The sequence below is a fragment of the Oryza sativa genome, chromosome 5, assembly GCF_034140825.1.
Source record: "Oryza sativa Japonica Group chromosome 5, ASM3414082v1".
Lineage (NCBI taxonomy): Eukaryota > Viridiplantae > Streptophyta > Magnoliopsida > Poales > Poaceae > Oryza > Oryza sativa.
Window position 1 is genome coordinate 27001458 of NC_089039.1, and position 23664 is coordinate 27025121.

The 23664-nt window shown below is 43.6% G+C and overlaps 4 protein-coding genes, 1 long non-coding RNA gene and 6 other non-coding genes across 12 annotated transcripts; 3 read left to right on the forward strand and 8 right to left on the reverse strand.

Moving 5' to 3' along the window:
• The first annotated feature begins 1681 nt into the window (after nucleotides 1-1681).
• On the forward strand, nucleotides 1682-4085 carry LOC4339473 (uncharacterized). Its single transcript, XR_010741732.1, has one exon. It is a non-coding gene; the product is annotated as an uncharacterized protein (transcript).
• Nucleotides 4086-5747: 1662 nt separating this feature from the next.
• Nucleotides 5748-7352, reverse strand: LOC107275701 (putative F-box/LRR-repeat protein At3g44810). Its single transcript, XM_026025780.1, has one exon. The coding sequence runs from the start codon at nucleotides 7350-7352 to the stop codon at nucleotides 5748-5750; it is 1605 nt and encodes a 534-aa protein (XP_025881565.1).
• Nucleotides 7353-7787: 435 nt separating this feature from the next.
• On the forward strand, nucleotides 7788-13583 carry LOC9268470 (uncharacterized). The gene is made up of 5 exons (XM_066310346.1): nucleotides 7788-8007; nucleotides 9431-9724; nucleotides 11351-11660; nucleotides 12828-12905; nucleotides 13014-13583. The coding sequence occupies exons 2-5, from the start codon at nucleotides 9450-9452 to the stop codon at nucleotides 13062-13064; spliced, it is 714 nt and encodes a 237-aa protein (XP_066166443.1). The 5' UTR covers nucleotides 7788-8007; nucleotides 9431-9449; the 3' UTR covers nucleotides 13065-13583.
• Nucleotides 13584-15137: 1554 nt separating this feature from the next.
• LOC107281109 (uncharacterized) lies at nucleotides 15138-16842 on the reverse strand. The gene is made up of 3 exons (XR_003242422.2): nucleotides 16702-16842; nucleotides 16320-16369; nucleotides 15138-16158 (listed from the first exon to the last, which is right to left on the reverse strand). It is a non-coding gene; the product is annotated as an uncharacterized lncRNA (long non-coding RNA).
• Nucleotides 16829-18277, forward strand: LOC4339474 (jacalin-related lectin 19). 2 transcript variants are annotated; one of them, XM_015784205.3, is made up of 3 exons: nucleotides 16829-16999; nucleotides 17127-17354; nucleotides 17778-18277. In XM_015784205.3, exons 1-3 carry the CDS (start codon nucleotides 16997-16999, stop codon nucleotides 18177-18179), a joined length of 633 nt encoding a protein of 210 aa, XP_015639691.1. In that variant the 5' UTR covers nucleotides 16829-16996; the 3' UTR covers nucleotides 18180-18277. The 2 variants fall into 2 exon arrangements, with proteins under 2 accessions (XP_015639691.1, XP_015639692.1); XM_015784206.3 differs by having other exon boundaries at nucleotides 16873-16999; nucleotides 17105-17354.
• Nucleotides 18278-18759: 482 nt separating this feature from the next.
• LOC4339475 (large ribosomal subunit protein eL28z) lies at nucleotides 18760-21757 on the reverse strand. The gene is made up of 4 exons (XM_015784207.2): nucleotides 21693-21757; nucleotides 21044-21201; nucleotides 20774-20940; nucleotides 18760-19136 (listed from the first exon to the last, which is right to left on the reverse strand). Exons 2-4 carry the CDS (start codon nucleotides 21189-21191, stop codon nucleotides 19008-19010), a joined length of 444 nt encoding a protein of 147 aa, XP_015639693.1. The 5' UTR covers nucleotides 21192-21201; nucleotides 21693-21757; the 3' UTR covers nucleotides 18760-19007.
• LOC112939139 (small nucleolar RNA R24) lies at nucleotides 19242-19333 on the reverse strand. Its single transcript, XR_003242681.1, has one exon. It is a non-coding gene; the product is annotated as a small nucleolar RNA R24 (small nucleolar RNA).
• On the reverse strand, nucleotides 19562-19652 carry LOC112939141 (small nucleolar RNA R24). The gene has a single exon (XR_003242683.1). It is a non-coding gene; the product is annotated as a small nucleolar RNA R24 (small nucleolar RNA).
• On the reverse strand, nucleotides 19897-19987 carry LOC112939142 (small nucleolar RNA R24). Its single transcript, XR_003242684.1, has one exon. It is a non-coding gene; the product is annotated as a small nucleolar RNA R24 (small nucleolar RNA).
• On the reverse strand, nucleotides 20216-20306 carry LOC112939143 (small nucleolar RNA R24). The gene has a single exon (XR_003242685.1). It is a non-coding gene; the product is annotated as a small nucleolar RNA R24 (small nucleolar RNA).
• LOC112939140 (small nucleolar RNA R24) lies at nucleotides 20551-20641 on the reverse strand. The gene has a single exon (XR_003242682.1). It is a non-coding gene; the product is annotated as a small nucleolar RNA R24 (small nucleolar RNA).
• Nucleotides 21758-23664: the final 1907 nt, after the last annotated feature.

The following is a 23664-nucleotide window of genomic DNA, read 5'->3' on the forward strand; positions in this document are numbered from 1 at the left end:
GCATATTAATTGATACTGTTTGTTCTGTGTAGGTGTTTGTTATGGTTACGTTTAAATATACAGAGTATCTTAGAGTATCAGTACGACTATATTCTTGTCAGACATGCTAAGTTACATAGCTGATGGCCTGATATATATATACACTGCTATTTTTTTTTAACAAAAGCTAGCTTGATGTATATATACAGCAAGCTGTTCACGTTTTGTACTGTTGAATACACTATTTTAGATTGTTGGCTAAGACTTTATTTCAAGTACACTGTGCAAAGGTCACAGTAGATTTAATTATAATATCCGTACCAATTTTTATATGCTTTATATATGTAGAGCCTGTTTATGAGGACTCTGGATATGCTGCTCTTCTAGGTGCACATCGTGGTTCATGAAGAATATAATCTACACTATCCGTATCGAAACATATATAGCAATTTTTAGATAGTGACACTTGTATATATCATGGAGGAGGTTAGAAGGACTTGTTTGCATTCTCATAGCAAGGTTAATAGTACCGGCGACTGCTGGCTGCAACCGAGTGCCACGTCCAACAATAGACAGCTAATCTACAATGTATACAACAACAGGCAACACTTCTTTATTTTTTTTAATCAAGCTAGTGTCTACTCCGAAGGAACCAGCCAGTATTTCACGTCCATATTCATTTTTCCATTGGTTGTTGTGAGAGCAGGTGGGCCCATGGTAGGTAAAATGCATAGGCTCGCGCGAAGAGCCGGCGACTAAATAGTCGCTCGCTTTTCTCTCTACAATTTTTCTTTCTCAGCCACATATACAAAAATCATCCTATGTAAGCAGGCTATTAGCCCACTGTTGTACCTGCTCTCAGGGTGGGTGTGTGGGTGGGAGCAGACCCGGAATTGGTTAGGATGATAATAAAGCTATAGGGTTTGTTCGACTGCCCTTATTTACACTGTGTTGCAGCTTATACGACGATATTTTATACGTGCAGCATGTGGCAACAAAGAGCAGCCGAACATACCCATAGTTAGTACATGCAGTTTATTAATAAAATTTAGAATGAAATTTAAATTCTAGAAGTTGTTATTTTTAAGACATGAAATACTCTATAAAGAATAAAAACATCTTAAGGAAGAATGTCTATATATGGAGATAAAGTAAAGTAGCAATTTAAACTAAAATTATATAAGTACTAGGTAGGTAGGGTTGTGAAAGAAACCATATATCTTGACCGATTATCGCCCCTACACATGTGACTCGAATTTTCTGATAAGAATCAAGCTACTCGTATACTCCTTGAAGGAAGCATAAAACATTTTGTATGCCCACACTAGCAGCCTACTACACTAGTGATTAAAAAACAACGAGCTTGTTCTAAGCAAATTTCCCATTGGTTCATTCTATCAAAATCCCTTACAAACAATGCTTTTAACTGTGATTCTTTAAACTCAGTTAGAAGTTACTGGAAAACCAAGATGAAATCACAGTGCTCTAATTATTTGTATCTTACAGATAGATGACAGAGCTTGGGCTTCTCGCTCTTGGAGAGGGGGAGGAGTTGGGGGTAGCCCACAATATCAGGCCCATCTACTGTGAGATGGGCTGGATATCGCACTATTAGGCCCATCAATGAAATCTTGCCAGGTTTCACCCATGGGCCTTCCACATTTTCTATTATTTATTTTTTTAGGCCTAATCCTTCTTCCCTACCGCCTCGCCGTCGCCGCTCGCCACCGGCGCCGGAGCCGGCCGCTGGATCCGCCAAACCACCGGCGCCAGAGCCTCGGCGGCCTCGCTTCCTATCTTCCTCCTCCCATGGCTCCACTGGATTCCGGCGGCGTCACCGCCTCATCGCCCCTCCCCCCCGATCCCCAAAGCCACCCGTCGAATCGAGTCCGAATAGTATGAGCAGCTGCGGCCTCGGTGCGATTCCGGTTCGGATTCCAGCTGCGGCCCGCGGCGGATGCTATCTAGTCGCGGCCGCGGGGACGCCATTGCGATCTCAGGGCATCAGATGCGCGCGCCAAACCCCACGCCGCCGCGCGACTCCGCCATGGCTAGGAGGAGGAAAGGTTCGTCCTATCGCCGCCGCCGCCGCCGCCGCCGGCGGGCGCCCGCGGCTTGCGGCGACAACCGCATCGACGACCTGACGGACGATCTGCTGCTGATCATCCTGCGGAGGCTCGACACCCGCTCCGCGCTCGCCACCGCGGCGCTCTCCAGGCGCTGGTCCGGCCTCGCGCGCGCGGGCCTCGAGGCTCTCGATTTCATGGTCGGCGACATCCTCCCGCCGCGCTACCACCGGTGCATCCAGCTCCACGAGTCCGCCAGTGGTGTGTTCGATGGCGCCGACGAGCTCAGAACCATCGTTGCTAGCATCAGGCGGCACGAGCGCCTCGCCATGCGAAACATGGTCGCCTCCATCAACAACTTCCTCGACGCCGATGATGGTTTTGCCCATGGCGACGGCGGCGGCGGAGCTCCACGGAGGAGGATCAGTAGGCTGCGGGTGGAGTTCATCGCCACACACTACCACGACTGCATCAACCGCTTGGTCGCCAAGGCTGTTGATACTTGGGGAGTTGAGGATCTAGAGGTTCTTGGTAGGACAACGTATTGGCGGCATCATTTTCAGGATGCCCACATCTTCCGTCGCCATGGTCTCTGCAATGACCCGCACAGATCCCGTTTGCGAAGCCTGAAGCTGGTGGACTGTGTGATTCCCCCATTGCAGGGGTTCCAAGCTCTCACCAAGCTGGTCCTGCAAGACTTGCGGGACTCCACACCCGCGGCAGCCTACGAAGCAGTGTGTTCAGCTCATGCCTACAGTTGCAAGAGGTGCACCTCAAGTCCTGCCCCTGCAAGCGCGGCAGTAGTGTTTTCGTTGATGCCCCCAGGTCAATGATCAGGCAGCTTGTTCTGGAGTGTTGTGGCGTCCCTGGGTTTGAGCTGCACGCTCTGCCAATGCTTGAGAGTATAGTTGTCATGCAGACCTGGGTACGGTACAAGCTTGGATCCTTCCCGCGCCTCGTGCGCCTGAACCTCAAACGCGATGGTCTCAGGCATAAACTTAACTTTTGCTTGCCTGCGAACTTGGATCTCAAGCCGCATCTTGGATTCACTCCAGACATAACTGACCAGGTTATACGATTCACCGGATATGAAAGATGGTTTCGGCCTTCGTGCCCTTCGTTGCTGTTACCAAAGCTTACCAGGCTTCTGATTGCCGATGTGCCTTCATCATGGGATATCTCTTGGCCCCGACTCCTCCTAGAAGCAGCGCCATGTCTGGAGAGCCTTCATATCCATATTACCCCTTGGGAAGGAGAGACTTGCAATGATATTTTGTGGCAGCCATCCAAGTTGCAGCACAAACGGCTAAAGGAGTTGGTGATCATTGGTTTTGAAGGAACAGAGAGACAGATTTACTTTGTTAACTTTGTCATTGAAGTGTCAATGGTACTGGAGCTTGTTTCCTTGAGTATGGCCGTGTTCAGGAAATAGGTTACTGGGACTGGAACATTGTGAGGCAACAACACCGTTGGTGTGATGAGGAGAGAGCAAAAATACTGGATCAGCTTGCTGATAAAATTTCTTGCTCAGCAACTCCAGTTCAAGTATTTCTTGAGTGATCTCTCATGTTTTGTATCCAAAGCTTAAGTTATCAGACCTAGTAACCTCAGGAGGCTTTTGACCGCTGCTGTGTCTTTTTACCATGGATGCCTAGAGAGTCTCTTGAATCCATATTGCCCCCTTGAAGTTGGCATGCTCAGCTAATAGAGTTGATGATAGTAGGATCTGAGGGAACAGAAAGACTGTTTTAGTTTGTTAATTTTGTAGTAGAAGTATCGATGGTACTGTAGCTTGTTGCTTTGTTAAAAAGTGAGCATGTATACATGGTTCATAGAGCCTGGGAGATGACTACTGATGCAGCAATACCAGATTTCTGATAGAATTTAGTGCTCAATTACTCTAATTCAAGTAGTTTTGGGAAAGCCTTCTCATCTATACTTTGTTAGTTACATGTGAAAGATGTCGAAAAGCGACTGTATATTACATGCATGATGTGGATATAGTTTTGCCTTTAATAAATTGAAATGTTGCGACTGAAATGAGTCCATGGTTTTAGTAGCATTATTGTTTTGTTTTGGTTGCCATCCTCTGTCCAAACTTCTGCTGAAGCAATTCTTTCAAAGGTAAGATGGAGAGTCCCGCTGCAATAGCATAAACCATGCTATGTGAAACAATTTGTTCAATGAACTGATAAAGTAATACCTTCCTCTGTTCTTATATATTTTTAATAATATTCTACTGAGAGGATGGATTCCTACATATATTTAGATGCTTGCAGAAATATGTTCTTACCTGGTGAGAGTATGAGACAAATTTCCACGGGATGTGGATGGCATCAATCATGAAAGCTCTTGAACTGACAAGATTCTAAGGTCTTTTGCGAGTAGATCCACCCCTCTGATCTTTTCCTCAACCTCCTTTGTTTTCCCTCTTTTTTCAGGGGCCGCGTCTTTACTTAGTCGCTAGCTGGCGTATGTATTCTCTCCCTTTCCCACCCCCAGTGCTTGGTTGTAAATTGATTTTTTTATAGCTTCTAATACAAATGACATGCAAAGTTTTTACGTGTTCGAAAAAAAAAACTACTATGTACAAACCTGAGTGGAATCACTATGCCTTCCTGTTCAATTCTGGTTGTTCCGATGGTTTTTAATCACATAATGACCATTTCCCGTCTATTTATTTTTTTGGTTGCTTTAACTGTCTATTACTGAATTGCCTGGCAGACTGCACATCTTCTTATAATCCATGATACTGCATTTCTTCTGTGAATGCGCAAAAATCTTACGCATCGATATATTAGCAAGGAAAAAAAAGATTTTACAACTATGATCTTTGGGGGGTTACAGGGAAAAGGGAGGGCACAGTGGACTAACTCGGAAAGATAACCGGACTCCTGAAAATAACAAGAGAAATGGAGAAAAGAGTTTGTGTCACATGGTACTGCATTTCTTACATGTGATGTGAGAACTCACGAGAACTGTATTGTTATTTATTCTATTTTTTTGTTACCGCTTGAGTGTCAAATAATTATTTGGTTCTGATAAACAATGTTGGAAAAAAAATGTACATTGCGAAGTTGTGGTTACTGGCATTTCATACAGTGATTGAGAAGTGTCATTTTGTTAACCATGCATATTGGGAAGGAAAATTCGGAAGACTAAACAAGAACATATGTATCTATTATTTTGCAAGGCTAAGGAATTAATTCACCACATGTATGCAACTTAGGGTTCAATACGGGTCCTAATCGCATACATCTCTTCACTATTAATTTCAGTAATGCAAGTACCAAAACTTACATCTTACATTAATTGTTTGAAACTTACAAATCTATTTCACATATAATAAAATTAACATTGATGGGTGCAAAGCCTATAAAAAGTTATACCTAAGAACTTAATAAGAAACATAATTCAATCTTGTTAGCACAAGTATAATAGCATACTATAAGCTAACTATAAACATATATGTGGAGGAGATAACATAGGAGAGAGAATAAAAACGGACTACAAATTTAATACGTTGTGTGTATGTGAGAGATGTTTTTTTAATGTGTATGAGAGATATGACCAGATATTAATAATATAATATATATATTTACAGACAATTATTATATGAATAGACTATTAGATTAGCAATAGATGATTTAGAGCTATTAGTTGACTACACTATTAAACTTACTAGCTAGTCAACATGAGAAATCACTCCCGGACTAACTGAACCGGAATATCTGTGCAAGAAACTCTCTCACCGATCTGCTTCAGTACATCAGCTCTGTCGTCACTGCTCCAACGACGATCTTCACGAACAATGTCGTAGTCCCAGTAAACACCTGCATATTTGCACAGACTCACAGACTTCAGAGCTAATGATACCTCCATCACAAAGTTAACAAAGTAAACCTGCCTTCCCGTCCCCTCGAAGCCACTCATCCCCAACTCCTTCAGCTTCCTGTGTCGCGACTCGCATCGCCGCCACGAGATCTCGCCGCGGGGCTCGTCCTCGCAGGCGGCGACATGGACGTGGAGGATCTCAAGGCATGGCGCCACCTCCAAGAGGAGGCGCGGCCATGAGACGTCCCACGACGATGGCACGACGACCACGAGCTTTCGGAGGTTTGGCAGCGACGGCAATGGCGATGATGGCGGCGCATCCATCGTCGCCGCCCCGCGTCCGGTGAACTCCAGGAACAGCTCTGTTATTTCTGGGGTGTACTCAGCAATCTGCATCAGGTTCATGCCCCAAGGCATGGAGGTGGAGTGATGATCATGCTTGTATCGAAAGATGAGGTTCAGGCGTTTGAGGCATGGCATGGAGCCACGCTGGAACCATACGCAGGTCTGCACCACGGCCATCTCCTCGAGCTTTGGAAGAGCGTAGAGAATGATCAGGCCACCGCCGCAGTGGTCGAACACAAGCTGCTCGATCGATGAACACGGAGCGTTTACCCGTAGAACGCCATCGAACATGCAGGATTTGAGGTGCAGCACTCGCAGCTGTGTGCAAGAAGTGAACACCGATTCGTAGTCTGCTGGACGCGTGGAGCTTGGCAGATGCTGCAAGACGAGGATCCTCAGAGCTTGGAACCCTTGCAATGGCGGGATCGTGCAGTTAGCCAGCGTCAGGCTTGTCAGAGTGGAGCTGCGGGGATCAGAGCAGATACCTTGGTGAGGGAAGATGTGGAGGCGGTCCAGCGGCCGTAGCTGATGCGCGGGCGTCCCAGCAAGAATCTCGAGATCCTTGACCCCCCAAGCATCAATGGCCGTGGCGATCAAGCGGTTGATGCTGTCGGAGTGGTGATTGATGATGAACTCCAGCCTCAGCCTAGTGATCCTCCTCCGTCGATCGGGGTCGTCGTCGTCCGGCGCCGCGTCGAGGAAGCTGTCGATGGAGGCCACCATTTTCCGCATGGAGAGGCGCTCGTACCTGCCGGCGACAACCTTGGCATCGTCGGCGTCGATGCCTTTAGTGGCGTGGGGGTGGTGGAGGAGGAGGTGGTCGCGGCACCGGTGGTAGCGCGGCGGGAGCACGTCGCTGACGAGGAAGTCGAGGGCGTCGAGACCGCGACAGAGGGAGGCCCAGCGCCTGGAGAGCGCCCCCGTGGCGAGCGCCGTGCGGGTGTCGAGCCGGCGCAGGACGAGGCGCAGCAGGTCGTCCGGGAGGTCGCTGATGCGGTCCTCGCCGCCGCCGCCGCAGTCCCCGGCGCGACCGACGACGACGACACCCTTCCGCCTAGCCACGGTGGCCGCGCGCGACGTCGCCGTCCGGAGGCGAGAGAGCGCGCCCTTCTTCTTCATCCTAGCCATGGTGGTCGGTGGAGAGAGCGGCGGCGAGCCGGCGAATATATATGGATTCCGCAGAGGCGCGATTCCGATTCCGATCGGAATCATGAAATCGAGTGGCCGAATCGCATCGGAAACGGCCGGGAATTGGATCACGGCAGGCCCACGGTACTCGGCCCACGTCATACGGCCCATGGTCCACGGCCCACATTCTACGGGCCATGTAGCGGCCCAGCCCATTAGTGGGAGCGAGGCAATTGCACGTTTTACCGCGGAGAGGAGCGCGGTGGGGCGATCTGGACCGTCGATCTGTAGATCAACGGCTGAGGACGGGCCAGCGAGGCGCTGATAGGATCCGGATTTGGTGTGCTCATCCCGAGACGGGTCGAGAAGTGGGGGAGAGAGAGAGAGGGGAGGAGATGGCATATAAAATGGGCTTCATCTTCTTCTTCTTCCTCTGGCTCTGGCTTCTGGTGGTGGGGGGGAGGAACAGGAAGAACACGGCCGGCCACAAAGGCGTCCCGATTTTCTCTCTCTGGGTTCCGTACTCTTCTCACCGCAGCCTGAGGAATCCATTTTGTCGGTTCTTCTCTTGATCTGTCGGTGTTCTTGAGGAGGAGGAGGAGAGGAGTGAGGAATCTTTGGCTTTGTCAGGTGAATTGGAGCGAGGTGTTCGCAGGTACTGCCCTTAACAGTTTGATTCGCTGCGTTTTTGGTTGTCTCTGTGGTGTTTTGTTTGGTAAAATTTTTGGTGGGGATTGGAGTTGGAAAAGTTTTACTTTCACAGTGATGGATAAATTTTCCCTTCTGAATTGTTGTGAGTTCTGGCTTGTGGTTTGTTCGAATTCTGGATTCTTCGGTTCTTGCTAATTGGTTGTTTGATCTGGAAGATTCAGTTCCCTCTTTATTCCCCCGGGATTAAATTCCTTTTTGCGGCTGCTTTTTCCTGTGCTGGAATTCTTCTGCCGTTGTCTGCGCCTCTGTCTGCGATTGGGAATGGAGTGAGGGATGATTCAGACTGGGTAATTTGAATCCAATTTCGCCAAGACGCATTAGTTGCATCAAGTGTGCTTCATATCTGAGCTGCCTAACTTGGGATTTGCGCGGTTGGGGGTTCTGATTGGGATCGACTTGATTTCGTCACAAATCTTGTCAGTTTTAATTTGGTTTTCCTTGTAGTAGGTCGATTGGAAAGAGGGAGCTGATTTTCCTTAGGTAGGATGCTGGTAATGATTTGGGTCATCCCCTGTGTTTTGCTTCTCTCGTGTTGATGATTTTGTATACCTCACCAAGTTAGCACATTTTACTCTTGTTTTTTCTGCTCCCAAATTGGCTTGTTCGTCTGCTCGCCGTTTTCTTGTTCTCGTCTCAAATTTTGTCCGATTTGTTGTCCCCTCTTTCTAACTTTTTCACTGTCCATTTCTGTGTTGAATTTTCAATATTGGTTCTCTACTGTAGGATTACCGAAAATTGTATCGTTCTGTTTTTTCTCCCCTTTATCTAGGTTGCTTTTTCTTTCCAGAATAGATGAGTTAAATTGAACTGAATATCTACCTTCATCTTAAATTCGATCTGTTAATTTGTCTGATTCTTGCCCGATTTTGAGTTCGTTCAGTCTGAATTTTTTTTAAGGTTTCAGTCTGAATTTTTGAAAGCAAAGTGGTCGCAAAACTCCCAAAAGTTTGCAACTTTATCTGGCTGATTTCCTCGGCCCCTTAAAATTGAGTTGCATTTTAGTGGTGTCTCATCTTGTTCCGGTCATTTGATCGGGCAGCTGAGAAGATTTTTTTTTTTTTTACTTTTGGGTGGAGGGTGAAATTGAGCTAAAGTTTGTTGAACTTGCCCTTCTCCTAGTTCGTACGGAGAATTAAAGCGGAAGATTTGTAATAAAATCTTGAGATTATTTTTAGACCAATTGGTCTGAGCTGAATAGCTGATCTGTCCTCAAAGCAATTTCCTCTGCAATTCTTCACTATTCCAATCTGATTGAAATTCTAGCAATTTCCCTTCCCACCATGAATCTTTCTTCCTTCCCTTCTGCTGCTGAATTTCTGTGTTTTTTTTTTCTTTTCTTTTTTTTTTTGTTGCTGTGACACGTGCAGGGCGAGCTCTGGTCCGGCAATGGAGAAGGAGGCGAGGAATCACTACCACACGCGGGGCTCCACCCGCGGCGGCGGCGGCGGCGGCGGAACGGCGGCGGAGCGCGACCTGCTCCTGCAGTGGGGCAACCGGAAGCGGCTGCGCTGCGTCAAGGTGCACCGCCGCGACGTCGACGCCGCCGCCACCGTGGCCGCCGAGAAGGCCGCGGCTAGCCAGCGCCGTGCGGCCGCCGCCGCGGCGGCTCACCACCACCGCCACCACACAACCGCCGGCCACGCCCACCACCGCGCTGTCAGGTAGCCATTTTCTCTCTCTTTTTATTTCTTTTTTTTTTGTTTAAAAATCATTTTTGGTATTTGCGATGTTGCCGTGCCCGTTGCGTGTGCTCTCTGACTGCTTTGTTGTTAAGCGTCAGTTAAACTAATGCGATAAGATTTGGAGTAACTGTTGCGTTGAAAGAACAACTGGCCGTCACGTGATTGGCTGCCCCGGGCACGTGACATCGAGCAGCGTTAGTGTTCTTGATCTGATTCGGTTTCACTTTGGGTGTCATTGCCGTTGTGACTGTATGATGCAGAGGTTACTAAGCACAAATAGTGGTTTATATATTGATGTAGGCACACATTATAAGCAATGAATTGATGGTTTTGGTTTGTAACGGGAGATGATTATGGTGTCCAAAATCGTTGGGTTTGTCTACGGGATGTGAAATGAAGACCATGATGTTTTTGTGGTCTTGACACTAATTTTCTTTGTTTGATTCTGGTGTGCTAGATACTGGTTTTACTTTTTATGGGTGATTGTGTTACTTTTTATGCTCAAATTGGGTCTTTGAAAGGCTAAAATATTGGACAATTTGAGGGATATGTTCTTTCAATAACAAGCAAGATGGTACTTGCTGAATTTTTTGGTCAATCTATCTCCAAGGTTCCAACTTAGCTGACTTGGTTTGGCTGTCGATCTCTATCTAGGTCAGGGCCATATGTGAATTATTAAGAGTTCTTTTCTGAAACGGAACTGCCAATTGTGAAGGCTGCTTCCGTTTCGGTTGCCTCATCCAGTGTATGCGGCTTTGCTACAACGATGTTCTTTGCGAAACAACTGTGTATGAGGTTGACGCTAATAGCTTATCATAATTACATTCGGTCTGCCTTTGGATGCTAGTCTCAGCTAATTTTCTGTCGACTAATTTTGGCTTGAGGGGGGAACACCATATTTATCTCAAGTCAGTCACAACCACTCGTAAGGTGGATGGTGACAACTTGTTCATTCATTGTGACGTTCTCTTTCTTCCTGTAATACTTTGTTTCTTATCTGGAGATGATGAAACATGACATAGGTAATTGCTGAAATTTATTGCCTGCTTACTTGTCCCTTCCCCCAAAATGTGATGAATCATGCATTTTTGGTGCTCCATTTCTCCCTATGTGAGAATCTAAGAATGATTTGCTGTAAGAAGATTTAGAGATAAAAATCTATTTATCCAGTTTTCACCGCGAAATCAGTCACTGTTGTTGAATGTTCATTTTGTTTCTAGCAATAGATTATCTGTCACCTTATTTTGCTTGACTAATAAGAAAAACACAGGACTGCCTACTGAAGATTAAACATACAGTTACTGTGCTTAATGGAGGTTAGATGTACACAACCTTTTTATGAAGAGAATTAAATGCACAATTTTGTCAAAGTGTTCGGTTTGTCTAATTCTACTACTCCTCGGATGAATAGGCAGAGCTCCAGCCAAGTTTTTCCTCTAAAAAAAATAATCATTTTTGGCTCTATGTTCTCCTTTTCGGCCAGACAAGCTTCAGAATCTAACATTGGTTGCTTGCAACCACAACCAAACCAAAATCAAAAGATAACATTAGCACGTTGCCATTTTTTCTGCATCACTTATAATAGCCGGTGTTCTGGATTGGTAGGAATTCAGAGGAGTCTGGAGCAATGAGATCTTCAGCGCAGCAGCATCAGATGAACGGGATCCGGGCAGTCGCCTCACCTGAAAGAGAACGCCCTGCAAGGGGCAGCAACATCATCAACAACAATGGAGGTCCGCCGACCTCCCCAGATGACAAGAAGGGTTCGTCGTCAGGGAGCGAGGGGTCGATCTGGCCCAAATTTGCAGTCGCCCTGACGAACAAAGAGAAAGAAGAGGACTTCTGGGTGTTCAAAGGATCCAAGCTTCCTCAGAGGCCCAAGAAGAGAGCCAAAGTCATCCAGAGGACAGTGAATGTATGCACCTTTCATCTTAGCTTTATATCTCATTAAATTCAATGCATTCCAGTTCACATCAATGCGCATAGGATTCTTATCTTGGGGCATGTTTAGTTCCCAAAAACATCACATCGAATATTTGGATACATGCATGGAGCATTAATATATTGATTTTTAAAAAAACTAATTGCACAGTTATAGGGGAAATCGTGAGATGAATCTTTTGAGCCTAATTAGTCCATGATTAGCCATAAGTGCTACAGTAACTCACATGTACTAATGACAGATTAATTAGGCTCAAAAGATTCGTCTCGCGGTTTCCATGCGAGTTATGAAATTAGCTTTTTTATTCGTGTCTAAAAACCTCTTCTAACATTCGGTCAAACGTCCAATGTGACACCAAAAAGTTTCCTTTTCGTGAACTAAACAGGCCCTTGGTGCATATGATATGGTAAATAATTGTGTATATGTTCCTTGCTTGTTGCACAGAGATTCTAAACTCATTATTGCAACATGCTATTAGCCTGTAGTTGTCAGCTCCTAACTTACTGTGCTATAGTTCAGTAACACAAGAATTTGCCATGACATACTGGCTATGCATTTTTTTAAAAATTTTAAATAGATGACATGAGATCACATGGAACATAGGGCCACCTCTGCGCACGCTGCCTGCCTTGCTCCTTAACCAAACAAGACGTGCAAATATAATACTGATATGCAGTGGATGCTTCATTTATTAAATTTGTTTGCCTAGAGGTGTCCATAATTCGGTATGCTTCTGTCTGAAGCAAACATAAGACAGATTAAAAGCTGATTGCTGATTTCCATTTGATTGCCACCTCAATGCTTGATCTGTACAGTCCCTACCATTGAGTGTGATCCTTACCTTCCTTCATTGAAGCAGCCAAACGAATTGCCATACTTTTCATCTTGTGACTACATTACAGTTTCTGTATCAATGAGCTGATCTGGCAGGCAATTTGCCAGGAAGTGCTGTGCTGTTTCAGTTGAGTTCCATTTCTAATATATGGCAGATCAATGATTAGTTAGTTGTGTCCTACGCAGGCTTAAGTTATGAGTCAGACAACCATTGATATCTATTGTTTTGTCGATATGATTCTCTTGAGGTTGCATATAACCCCGTCACCATATTATTCTTCCCTAAGTTCTGTTCATCTTTGGCAGCTTGTATGCCCTGGAACATGGCTTTGCGACTTGACACTGGAAAGATACGAAGTCCGAGAGAAGAAGGTTTCTAAAAAGGTGAGTTGGATTGGATTAGTAACATGCTAAAATCAATTTCAGTCTTGCAACTCCCTAGATGACATCCTCGATTAAATGAGCCTCCTTGATTGTTTTCTGGTTTCACAGCGCCCCAGGGGGTTGAAAGCAATGCACAACATGGACAGCGACTCTGAATAATAGGATCACTGAACACGAAGCAGCTGAACATTAGAAAGGAGATAATTGCGCATACCCATTTAGCTGAAGATTTTTCAGCTTTCTGATGGAACAATCACGGGCTCGCCGCTTCTCGCGCTTAATTTGAGGAGATCAAGATGACTGGACTGTCGTAATTTGGAAGCTGCACAGAAGAACACAGAGGCTGCAGGAAATATGTTTGCTCTGAACACTGTCTGCTGTCTGCCTACCAGCAACGCGGCTCTGAATGTTTTCCAAGTTTCTCATGTATACGTCTTGCTACCTAAAATGTGAAGCACACTGCTCAGGCCAGTCCAGTTTGATCGATGTGTAGCTTGCCCTGTGCATGACAATAGCAGTTAACACGAATCTGATAGTCTTCAATATTTTTATCACCTGGTGCTGTAAATTCAGAGAGTGAGATAATGCCAGGCGTAAATCTTCTGTTGTAATTCAGAGCAGACAAAACTGTCGAACGTTTCGATTTGAATGGCCATTGTATTCCATTGTGGTCTGAAACCGACTGACAGCTCTACGTCGAGCTAATTCTTCATGTCGCATTCGTGTCATTGCAATTTCATCGCTCGCTTTCACAGTAAGGGGGTGTTTATCTATGGGTGTAAAGTTTTGGCGTATCACATCGGATATAAATATAGACTAATAACAAAACAAATTAGAGATTTCGCCTATAAACTGCGAGACGAATTTATTAAGCCTAATTAATCCATTATTAGCAAATGTTTACTGTAGCATCACATTGTCGAATCATGGAGCAATTAGGCTTAAAAGATTCGTTTCGCAATTTACATGCAATCTGTATAATTAATTATTTTTTTCGTTTATATTTAATACTCTATGCATGTGTCCAAACATTTGATGTGATAGGGTGACAAATTTTACCAGGAAATCTAAACAGGCCCTAAAATGTACTGGAGTACTTCTGAACTGCTAAATCCTGTACATTTGCAACGTAGGAAACTGGAGATCCGATGAAAAATCCGACATCCGATTCATGTCAGAATTGCAACGCATGTCACTTGCAAATCTGCAACTATGGTATATACATTTCCTTTTGCCAGCATATATGTTAAACAATTCGAAAGGAATTCCAACATGTACGTGTACGCCTGCTGCTTTACAGCCATGAGATGGCTGCTTTACTGATCTGCTTTTACGCTTTATCCCATTTGTTAACCCCTTTCTATCCCAACTAAAGCTTCACCTTTTCTCTCTAGGAATGGGATGTAAATTGTATGAGAAAATACCAAAAAAAAAGAAAGAAAAGGAAGTGATATGTGCTTTGTCCAAACAGAAAGAGCAAAGCAGACTACGACACTACAGTTTTTTCTCTCTTTTTTTTCTTTGAAATAATACGCCACTACTGATTAACTATGAAAGAAAGTGATTTTACGTTTTTTATCAGTAGGTATAACATTCTCTAGTGAAAATTTTGGTAACTTAAAATATTATTTTATTTTATTTTTTACATCTCTGGGTACGCCAAAAATTTTCTCATGAAAGAAACATCACTCCAAAAGCAACATGTATCACCATCAAAACAAATGATCAGTCAAGCTCTTAGTGCTGAAAACGATGAAATACTGAATCAGATTGAATGAATGCTGCTGCAGGAATTGTCTCAACTGAATCGATAAAAATACATGCCACACAGGTCAGAAAACGAGCAATCTCAAACAGAAGAAGAACAAGAAGAAGAAGATATCACGCGATGCGTAGCACATCACGCATGTTTGACAGCAGCATTCGATTCAACTATGATCTTCAAGCTCATTGGCGGAGGTTGCCGAGGAGGAGCGCGACGGCGGGGCAGAGGACGGCGGCGACGAGCGACGACGAGACGGCGGCCGCGCCGGAGGTCGGGCTCGGCGCCGGGGCGTCGGCGGCGTAGGCGACGCCGGCGAGGGACGACACGGCGACGGCCGCGACGACGGCGGCTGCGTACAAGATCCTGGATGCCATGGTAGTAATAATAATACTGCAAGAGAAAGAAAAATTTGTGTGCTTTGAAATTTGAAGAGAAATTTGTGAGAGGGGTTAGAGGAGAGTGTGTGCCTTTATATAGGAGAGGAGGAGACTGGCTGTGGGCCCCACATTCAAATCAGACAGCTCATTGTAGATTTGCAACAATAAGTGGATTCTAACCATAGCTTAAAGACAGGAGACTGCTAACTGTTAATCACTTAATCATGCATACCAAAGCTATAATTAGCAGTTCATAATTTGGCGCATTAGCTCAAAAAAAAAGAAGCAAAAGCAATTAAGCAATTGGGGTTTAGTATGCTTTTAACACTTGACAGCCAATGCAAGAAAAAGATGCAGCATGGTCCAAACAGGGCCCAGACACAGCATACACACCTGTCAAGTTGTTATTGTGGGACTCACTGTCATTTGGGTTGCTTGAACTTGATTAGCTCTTTGATTAGCTCAGGACAGATCAGCAAAAGCTTTAGGTGGCTGTACACCTAAGATCAATACTGCTGCTACTACAATGTATGCCAAATTGCCAATGGAATGTGGTTGCCACTGCTGTTGTACTTGCTTCTCTGCAAATTGCCATTTTATTGGGTCAGGAGTTGAAGAGAATGCAATTGTTTGTAGTGTAAGCACCGGCTCTGACTGATAGGCCAGGATTCAGGAGAAGATGATGAATTGCACAGCCGAACCACTTCAGGAATCTTGTTGTGCAGTAGATGGTTGGCAAGAGATGAACCATTTGTGCTACTAGCAGCACTGATGCAAGTCTTGAATTGTATTTCACTTCTCTTTTTCTTTTTCTTTTTATGGAGATGAGATGCAAGTCTTGATCGGAGGCCTTATCACAAACACTTCAATCATTTGTCTTCAGACAAGTGTTTGATGTATACAGAAATACTACTTTCTTGAAGTCACAGAGAACATCATTGTTGCAATTTGCAAATGCTGTGAAGCCCACATCTGAAGTTAGAAAACGACAACTGCTGGTTGTGTTTTCAGACTTTCTGGATGCTGTCAAACAAGGTTGTATTGAACATTGGTTCAGCAGTAGTAGTACTCAATCCCAACTGGCCATGAATGGTATTTCTGGGCACCAACCCTGCGTAATAGGCATGTAATAATATGTGAGATAAATTGTGTTATGCGAATTTCATGCGTCCAATTTGGACTGAGTTTATTTCCAGAAAATTCAAAGGATTGAGTTGTTCAGTGGGGACTGGGGACAGACGAATTTGGAACGAACTAAGTTCTAGGAGTTACCTATGAGTATGAGTCCACTGTCTACATCTTCATTTCTGTTTTTCAAAGCACTGTAATGACATGAGGTACAACATTTGTTTCAGGTCTTTATCTGATGTTAACGTGCAAATGCTTATGAACTTGGAGTTTAAGTGAGCAATTCATGATTCAACATGAAGGCATTTTTTCTTTTTTTTTCTCGAATAGACAGGAGAGCTGCATATCCTTCCATATAAGAAGAAGAACAAAAATAACATGAAGGCTTTATTTTCCAAAATATCAAACTTTGATTTCTTTTCCCTAAAAAACTTGTACTACACTAAAGCTCTGCGATATGTAAATAAAAAATCACCAGGAGTGGTAACATTGAACTGAAAACTAGGTATTGGCAGGATCATGTTACCGGAATTTATACTTGGACTCTTGGAGAACAAAAACTTCCTGTACAATATGCTTAGCTTTCCAGAAAGCAGCGTACTGCCATTACAGCATCCGGTTCTGATTCCCACTTATCACCCAATTGCCACTGTGTGGTATTTTTCCTATATATCCTAATATTTCTGTTCTTCCATCTGGTTGTTTCCTGCAAACAAAAAAAAATCCCTATCCATTTTTATCTGTTAGCGCACTTGTTCTCTGAATAAGTTTAGCTGCTCACCTTACTACTTGGTGTAGTTCTTAACATATCTGAACCAAACATGGTATGCAAGTCATGCACTTCATTTTCAGTCTTGCAGAACAGAAAAATCATCTGAATTTTTCTATCCAAAAGTTCAGTGAGCAACTCATACACTTCAATTATACAGGATATCCCTTTTTTTTTTGCAGGAGCAGCAACCTCAGAAGAAGATGGTTGTGTCCAAGAAGATCATGAAGGTTGGGCCATGGGGCGGCACCGGAGGGAGCCCCTGGGACGACGGCGGTCACACCGGCGTTCGTAGCATCACCCTGTCGTACGACCGGTGCATCGACTCCATCGCCGTCGAGTATGACCGGAACGGCGTCGCCGTCGCCGGCGAGCGGCACGGCGGCGCCGGCGGCAACCAGACCACCCAGGTGCACACCCAATACCATCTGCACCTTGTAATGTTCTTGGCACAGCCATAGCTGAGGGCCTGTTTAGATCCCTGGCAAAAATTTTCAACATATCACATCAAATATTTAAACACATGTATGAAGTATTAAATATAAACGAAAAAAATAACTAATTATACAAATTTCGTGTAAATTGCGAGACGAATCTTTTAACCCTAATTGTTTCATTATTAGATAATGTGGTGCTACAATAAATATTTACTAATTACGGATTAATTAGGCTTAATAAATTCGTCTCGCGGTTTACAAACGAAATCTGTAATTTGCTTTATTATTATTATACGTTTAATACTTCAAATGTGTATCCGTATATCCGATGAGACATGCAAAAATTTTACATCCATGTATCTAAATACCCCCTGAGTCTGTTTGGCTGGGACGTAGATCAAGCTGGGCTTCCCGGAGGAGTACCTGACGGCGGTGAGCGGGCACTACGCGGCGGTGGCGCAGGGCGGCGCGCCGGCGGTGATCAGGTGGCTGGCGTTCAGGACCAACCGGAGGGAGTACGGGCCGTTAGGCGGCGGCGCGGCGGAGGGCACGCCGTTCGCGTTCCCGGTGGACGGCGGCGCCATCGTCGGGTTCTGGGGGAGGAGCGGCCGGCAGCTCGACGCCGTCGGCCTGCACGTCGCGCCGCTGCGGCCGGAGACCATGTACGAGAAGGCGCACAAGCTCGGGCTCATGGCGTACCGCTCGGTCCGGCAACGCTTCGGGCCTCAGCAGCAGCAGCAGGTGCAAGTGCAACATCACAACAGCTTTGCACTCTCACAGAGTGGCAGAACTTTCTAGAGCTTCCGCTTGTCAGAAACTCACAATGCAAAATCATCTCCCTCACGGGTTCACATTCTCTACCATAATAACATTATCATTGCAAATACTTCAAAATATTTGACACTATTGACTTTTTAGTACGTGTTTGACTATTCGTCTTATTCAAAAAAATTTAAGTAATTATTTATTCTTTTTATATCATTTGATTCGTTGTTAAATATAATTTCAAGTACACATATAGTTTTATATATTTCATAAATTTTTTTAATAAGACGAACGGTCAAATACGAGGGAGTATAAAGATATGACCCATGTAACATTATGGTAGGAAAATCACCAGGAACTTTCGAGGTATAAAGCAAAACTTGAAAAGGAACTTTCGATGGTATAAAGCAAAACTTGAAAACTTTTGATGGCATAGAACCAATTTTCCCTATGGTAAAAGATCCTCGCCCCGCTCTCACTAACGTATGAAGTGCTTGATGTAATAAGCAGAATGATTTGTCAAATGGCAACAGCACATTGATGCCATCATGCCACAACCCTACACAGCTTGATCAAAAATAGGTAATCTGGTCGCAGAAGCTACACGGGGATGTGTACAAAGCAAAACGGCACCAGCAATTTGATGACATTAGCTTAGCTGCTATTATCAAGTGCAACGTGAACAATGACACAGCAGACCAAAATTGTAGCGAGTACAAACTAGAGTAGATTTGTAGCATAGTTGATCCAATTCTAGCATAGATATCAATTCAAGTCTCAATCACTGTTACGAACAGAGGTAGCTGGAAACATGAACACCACGAGGCCCCTTGACAAAAAAAAAAGCGAGCTTTAAGCGATTTACAGCTTAGTTGGCTGCCTGTTCTTCTTCTTGGCACCAGACTTGGAAACCTGGAGGCTGCGGTACACTGAGCTAAGCCTCGCAAGAGCCGGCTTGGTCAGGTCAGGCCTGTAGTAGTTGTCACTCACCTGAAGGGCAGAATAACAGCAAATTAAAGAACAAACTACTGATGATTGTTCAGTAAGGTACATAAAGGAAAGCTGCCGTATAGAGAAGAAATACTAGAGGCAGATTCAGCTCAGAAGCCAAGCGTAACAAATATATTTCATCGAAGAACCAATTGATCGGTTTGGCCTTCTTATGTGTTACGTCTCATCACAGCTGCATCTTGCATTATCAATTTAACTCAGATAGGGCAAAAACTTGGTTATTAAAAAGCAAATACTTAAAATCTAACTTGCAATTCATTGTCAAATACCTGAATTTTCAGATAAAGTTGTATCAACTGCTGCTAAAACTGGTGTTTTAAGTATCAAAATGTTCCATTTGAAAATCTGAAGGTTTTCACAGATCAGGCACTTCAACATATCAAAAAGGCAGGATGCCAGTATAAGTCGCTCAGAAGCCAAGCGTAACAAGAGTATTTCATCAAAGAACCAATTGATCGGTTGGCCTTCTTACGTGTTACGGCTCATCACAGCAGCAGTTAGAATTAGCAATGTAACAAAAACAGGGAAAAAAAGATGGTTCTGAAAACGAAAAACAGGAATTCTCACAAACTAACTTGCAGTTCATTGACACCTAACTGCTTTTTTAACAGCAAGTTATACCAACTTCTGTAAAAAACATTGTATGAGTTTTAAGTGTTCCGTATGAAGATCTCACAGTTCCATCCTAACGTCTGAACCCCACAAATGAGAGCCACTTCAACATATCAAGACAATACAAAATGCTCAGAAGCCAAGCGTAACAAGAGTATTTCATTGAAGAACCAATTGATCGGTTGGCCTCCTTATGTGTTACGGCTCATCACAGCTGCATCTTGCATTATCAATTTAACTCAGATAGGGCAAAAACTTGGTTATTAAAAAGCAAATACTTAAAATCTAACTTGCAATTCATTGTCAAATACCTGAATTTTCAGATAAAGTTGTATCAACTGCTGCTAAAACTGGTGTTTTAAGTATCAAAATGTTCCATTTGAAAATCTGAAGGTTTTCACAGATCAGGCACTTCAACATATCAAAAAGGCATGATGCCAGTATAAGACGCTCAGAAGCCAAGTGTAACAAGAGTATTTCATCAAAGAACCAATTGATCGGTTGGCCTTCTTATGTGTTACGGCTTATCACAGCAGCAGTTAGAATTAGCAATGTAACAAAAACAGGGAAAAAAAGATGGTTCTGAAAACGAAAAACAGGAATTCTCACAAACTAACTTGCAGTTCATTGACACCTAACTGTTTTTTTAACAGCAAGTTATACCAACTTCTGTAAAAAACATTGTATGAGTTTTAATTGTTCCGTATGAAGATCTCACAGTTCCATCCTAACGTCTGAACCCCACAAATGAGAGCCACTTCAACATATCAAGACAATACAAAATGCTCAGAAGCCAAGCGTAACAAGAGTATTTCATTGAAGAACCAATTGATCGGTTGGCCTCCTTATGTGTTACGGCTCATCACAGCAGTAAATAAGAAAAGAGTAATGAAGCCAAAATATAGGATGCTTTATGTTCATAGCAGTGCATTTAAAGCTTCTAGCATCGCAAGGCATAACAAGGACAAGAAGCTATGCAAAGAAGTAGTTTCACGTGCTAATACCTGGTTCTTGACAGCCTTAGCCATTTTGCGGAACTCCTTGCGCATCACAGACTTGTGGTAGAGCTTCGCTGGGGCATTCTGCTTCTTGGTCTTGGTTGTGGAGAGGACCACGGCCGCGTCCTTCACGCCTGATGGCTGGATCGTCACGGTCTTCTTGTTCGCCAAGCCTTACAAAACACATCATCACCCAAGTCAGCACTTTGCAGATGCTGAATGAAATGCTTGGTTTCCATCAAAAAGCCAGCAATGTTGCAAGAAGCGACTACTGACCAGAGTGCTTGTAGGAGTGGACATTGTACAGGTTGTTGGGCTCCTTGGTGAACTGCACCTTGGCATTGCTATTCCCGAACTGCTTCACCAGGAAGCAGTTGTTCTTCTTGACAATCTCCCAGATCAAAGGCTCCGGAACCGTCGCCATTTCGCTTCGCCTACATAACCAAAACCAACAACCTACTGTAAGATCCTGTAACTAATGATCAGCAGGAAAAAGTGACCCATATATATGATTATTATAACGCAACATTTGCCCAGAATTGGCATCGATTGCAAATGAAATCTGGGGTACAACCTTTCTCGTGACAAGAACAGTTCGTGCCCCCACACATCAAAATCGCTACATGGCTCGTTTTATATTACCAGATCTAACCGAGCGAAACAAATAACCCGCTAGTAAACAAAATCTAAGTAGGTAACAAATCGTCTACAAGAAAAATCTCGAACTAAGCTTACAGTTCTTGCAGTAATACTACTGGACCAACAGCCGGATAGGATCGTAGAAGATATTAGACAACGAGCAGAACGAGCAAATGCCATCGAACTGACCAAAACTAAGAGCTATCCATCCATCCATCGTACTAGTAGAGATCATACGGTTTTAGGGTTCCGTAAGAGAAGGCGAGGGTGAGGGACGAAGACTCACCGGAGAAGATGGGGCTGCGGCGCCGCCTCGCTGTGCTCCGGTGTGGGGGTGGTGGTGGTGGCTGCAGGGAGGGACGGCGGCGTGGAGGCTCGCTTTTATACGCTCCGTGCTCATAAACCCTAGGTTTGCTCGGGTCTTTATGGACCTTATTGGACCCTGCTCTAATCTGCCTTGGCCCATGTATTACTGAATGGGCTGAAACACCAGACTAACTGGACTGTTGCGAAATAGGCGGCCCACGGAGGCCCAGCCCAGTTACCACTAATTGAGCCCAAGGGTTGGAGGAGAGTATTTGTACAAAATTGCACGTTGATTGCTAGACTGGTTTTCTTGTATTATCGCATAAGGTCTCCTAGGCTGCTTTCGTTTGTGTGATATAGGGTGAGAAAGCGCCTCGTTTTTCGCGCGCACACTTCCCAAACTACTAAACAGTGTATTTTTTGCAAAAAATTTCTATAGAAAAGTTGTTTTAAAAAATCATATTAATCTATTTTTGAAATTTAAAATAGTTAATACTCAATTAATCATGCGCTAATGGCTCACCTCGTTTTGCGTATCTTTCCAATCTCCCCGATCTCCTTCTACTCAAACACACCCCTGGTCTATTGTATTCTATCCTAACTCTGTCTAGATCCTACTCCCTCTGTTTTATAATATAAGAGATATTGTGCGGATGTGACACATCTTATACTACCTCCGTCCCAAAATAAATGCAGCCATGAGTTTCCGCGTCCAACTTTGATTGTCCGTCTTATTCGAAATTTTTTATAATTAGCATTTTTGTTGTTATGAGATGATAAAACATGAATAGTACTTTACTCATGACTTATGTTTTTAATTTTTTTTCAAAAAAAATTTAAATAAGACGAACGGTTAAAGTTGGGTGCGGAAAACCATGGCTGTACTTATTTTGGGGACGGAGGAAGTAGTACAATGATTCATTGTCCTAAGATGTATCACATCCACTCAAAATCTCATGTACAGATTTATTGTCCTAGGATATATCATATCCACTCAAAATCTCTTATATTATAGGACGGAGAGAGAATATATAATCCGCATAATAACTTACTCCCTTCGTCCCAAAAAAAAATCAATCTAGTATTGGATGAGACGTTTTCTAGTACAAAGAATCTGAATATAGAAAACATCAAATCCAATACTAGGTTGATTTTTTTTTTTTTTTTGACAATTGAGAGTATAAAGGTCTCCTAGTCAATTTTTAACAGAGTATATTGGATATGACATTTCACTCAGGCTACAACATGCCACCTGTGACGTGGAGGCACAACATATAATTCAACTAATTATGTAAGACAAACAAAACGGCAAGAAAGATCATGGGCGCGCCTCCTGTACACAATTAGATGAATTACTTGTGTTGGACTGTATGGGTGATTGTGTAAGACAAACAAAACGGCAAAAAATATCTTAAAGCCAATTATTGTACCTCCAAAATCCAAATACAATTGTCCTGAGATATATCCTCAGTTCAAAACATTCATAAAATTAACCAAACAACACATATAACGTTTCTAGTGATTTACTAAACCAAGACCCATAAGGTCATGCACTCATGCAATATAGAGAGTCATGACCACTGTATACACAACAAATTCAGGACTATTGATAATAGAAATAGCAAAACCACTAGTAGTGAATGTTACCTCTTTTTACCTCTTCTAAATTACACAACAAATGCTTACAGGAGTAGTGATTAAAAAAGAGAGGTAAAAACCCTCTCTAGATTTCAGTTTAACCCTATGTTTAACTCGAACCCTCTATATATGAGTAGATCTAGAGCATTATCCAATAACAATATAAGTTTCCCCCTAAATATATCAACCCGTGCGTGATGATACAATAATAAATTAATATTAGAAAGAAACATAATAAATTAAACCACTAGGAATATTGTACACTATAACAAATTCTCATGGTTTTTTTTAACGTATTCAAACTTGTATATTGC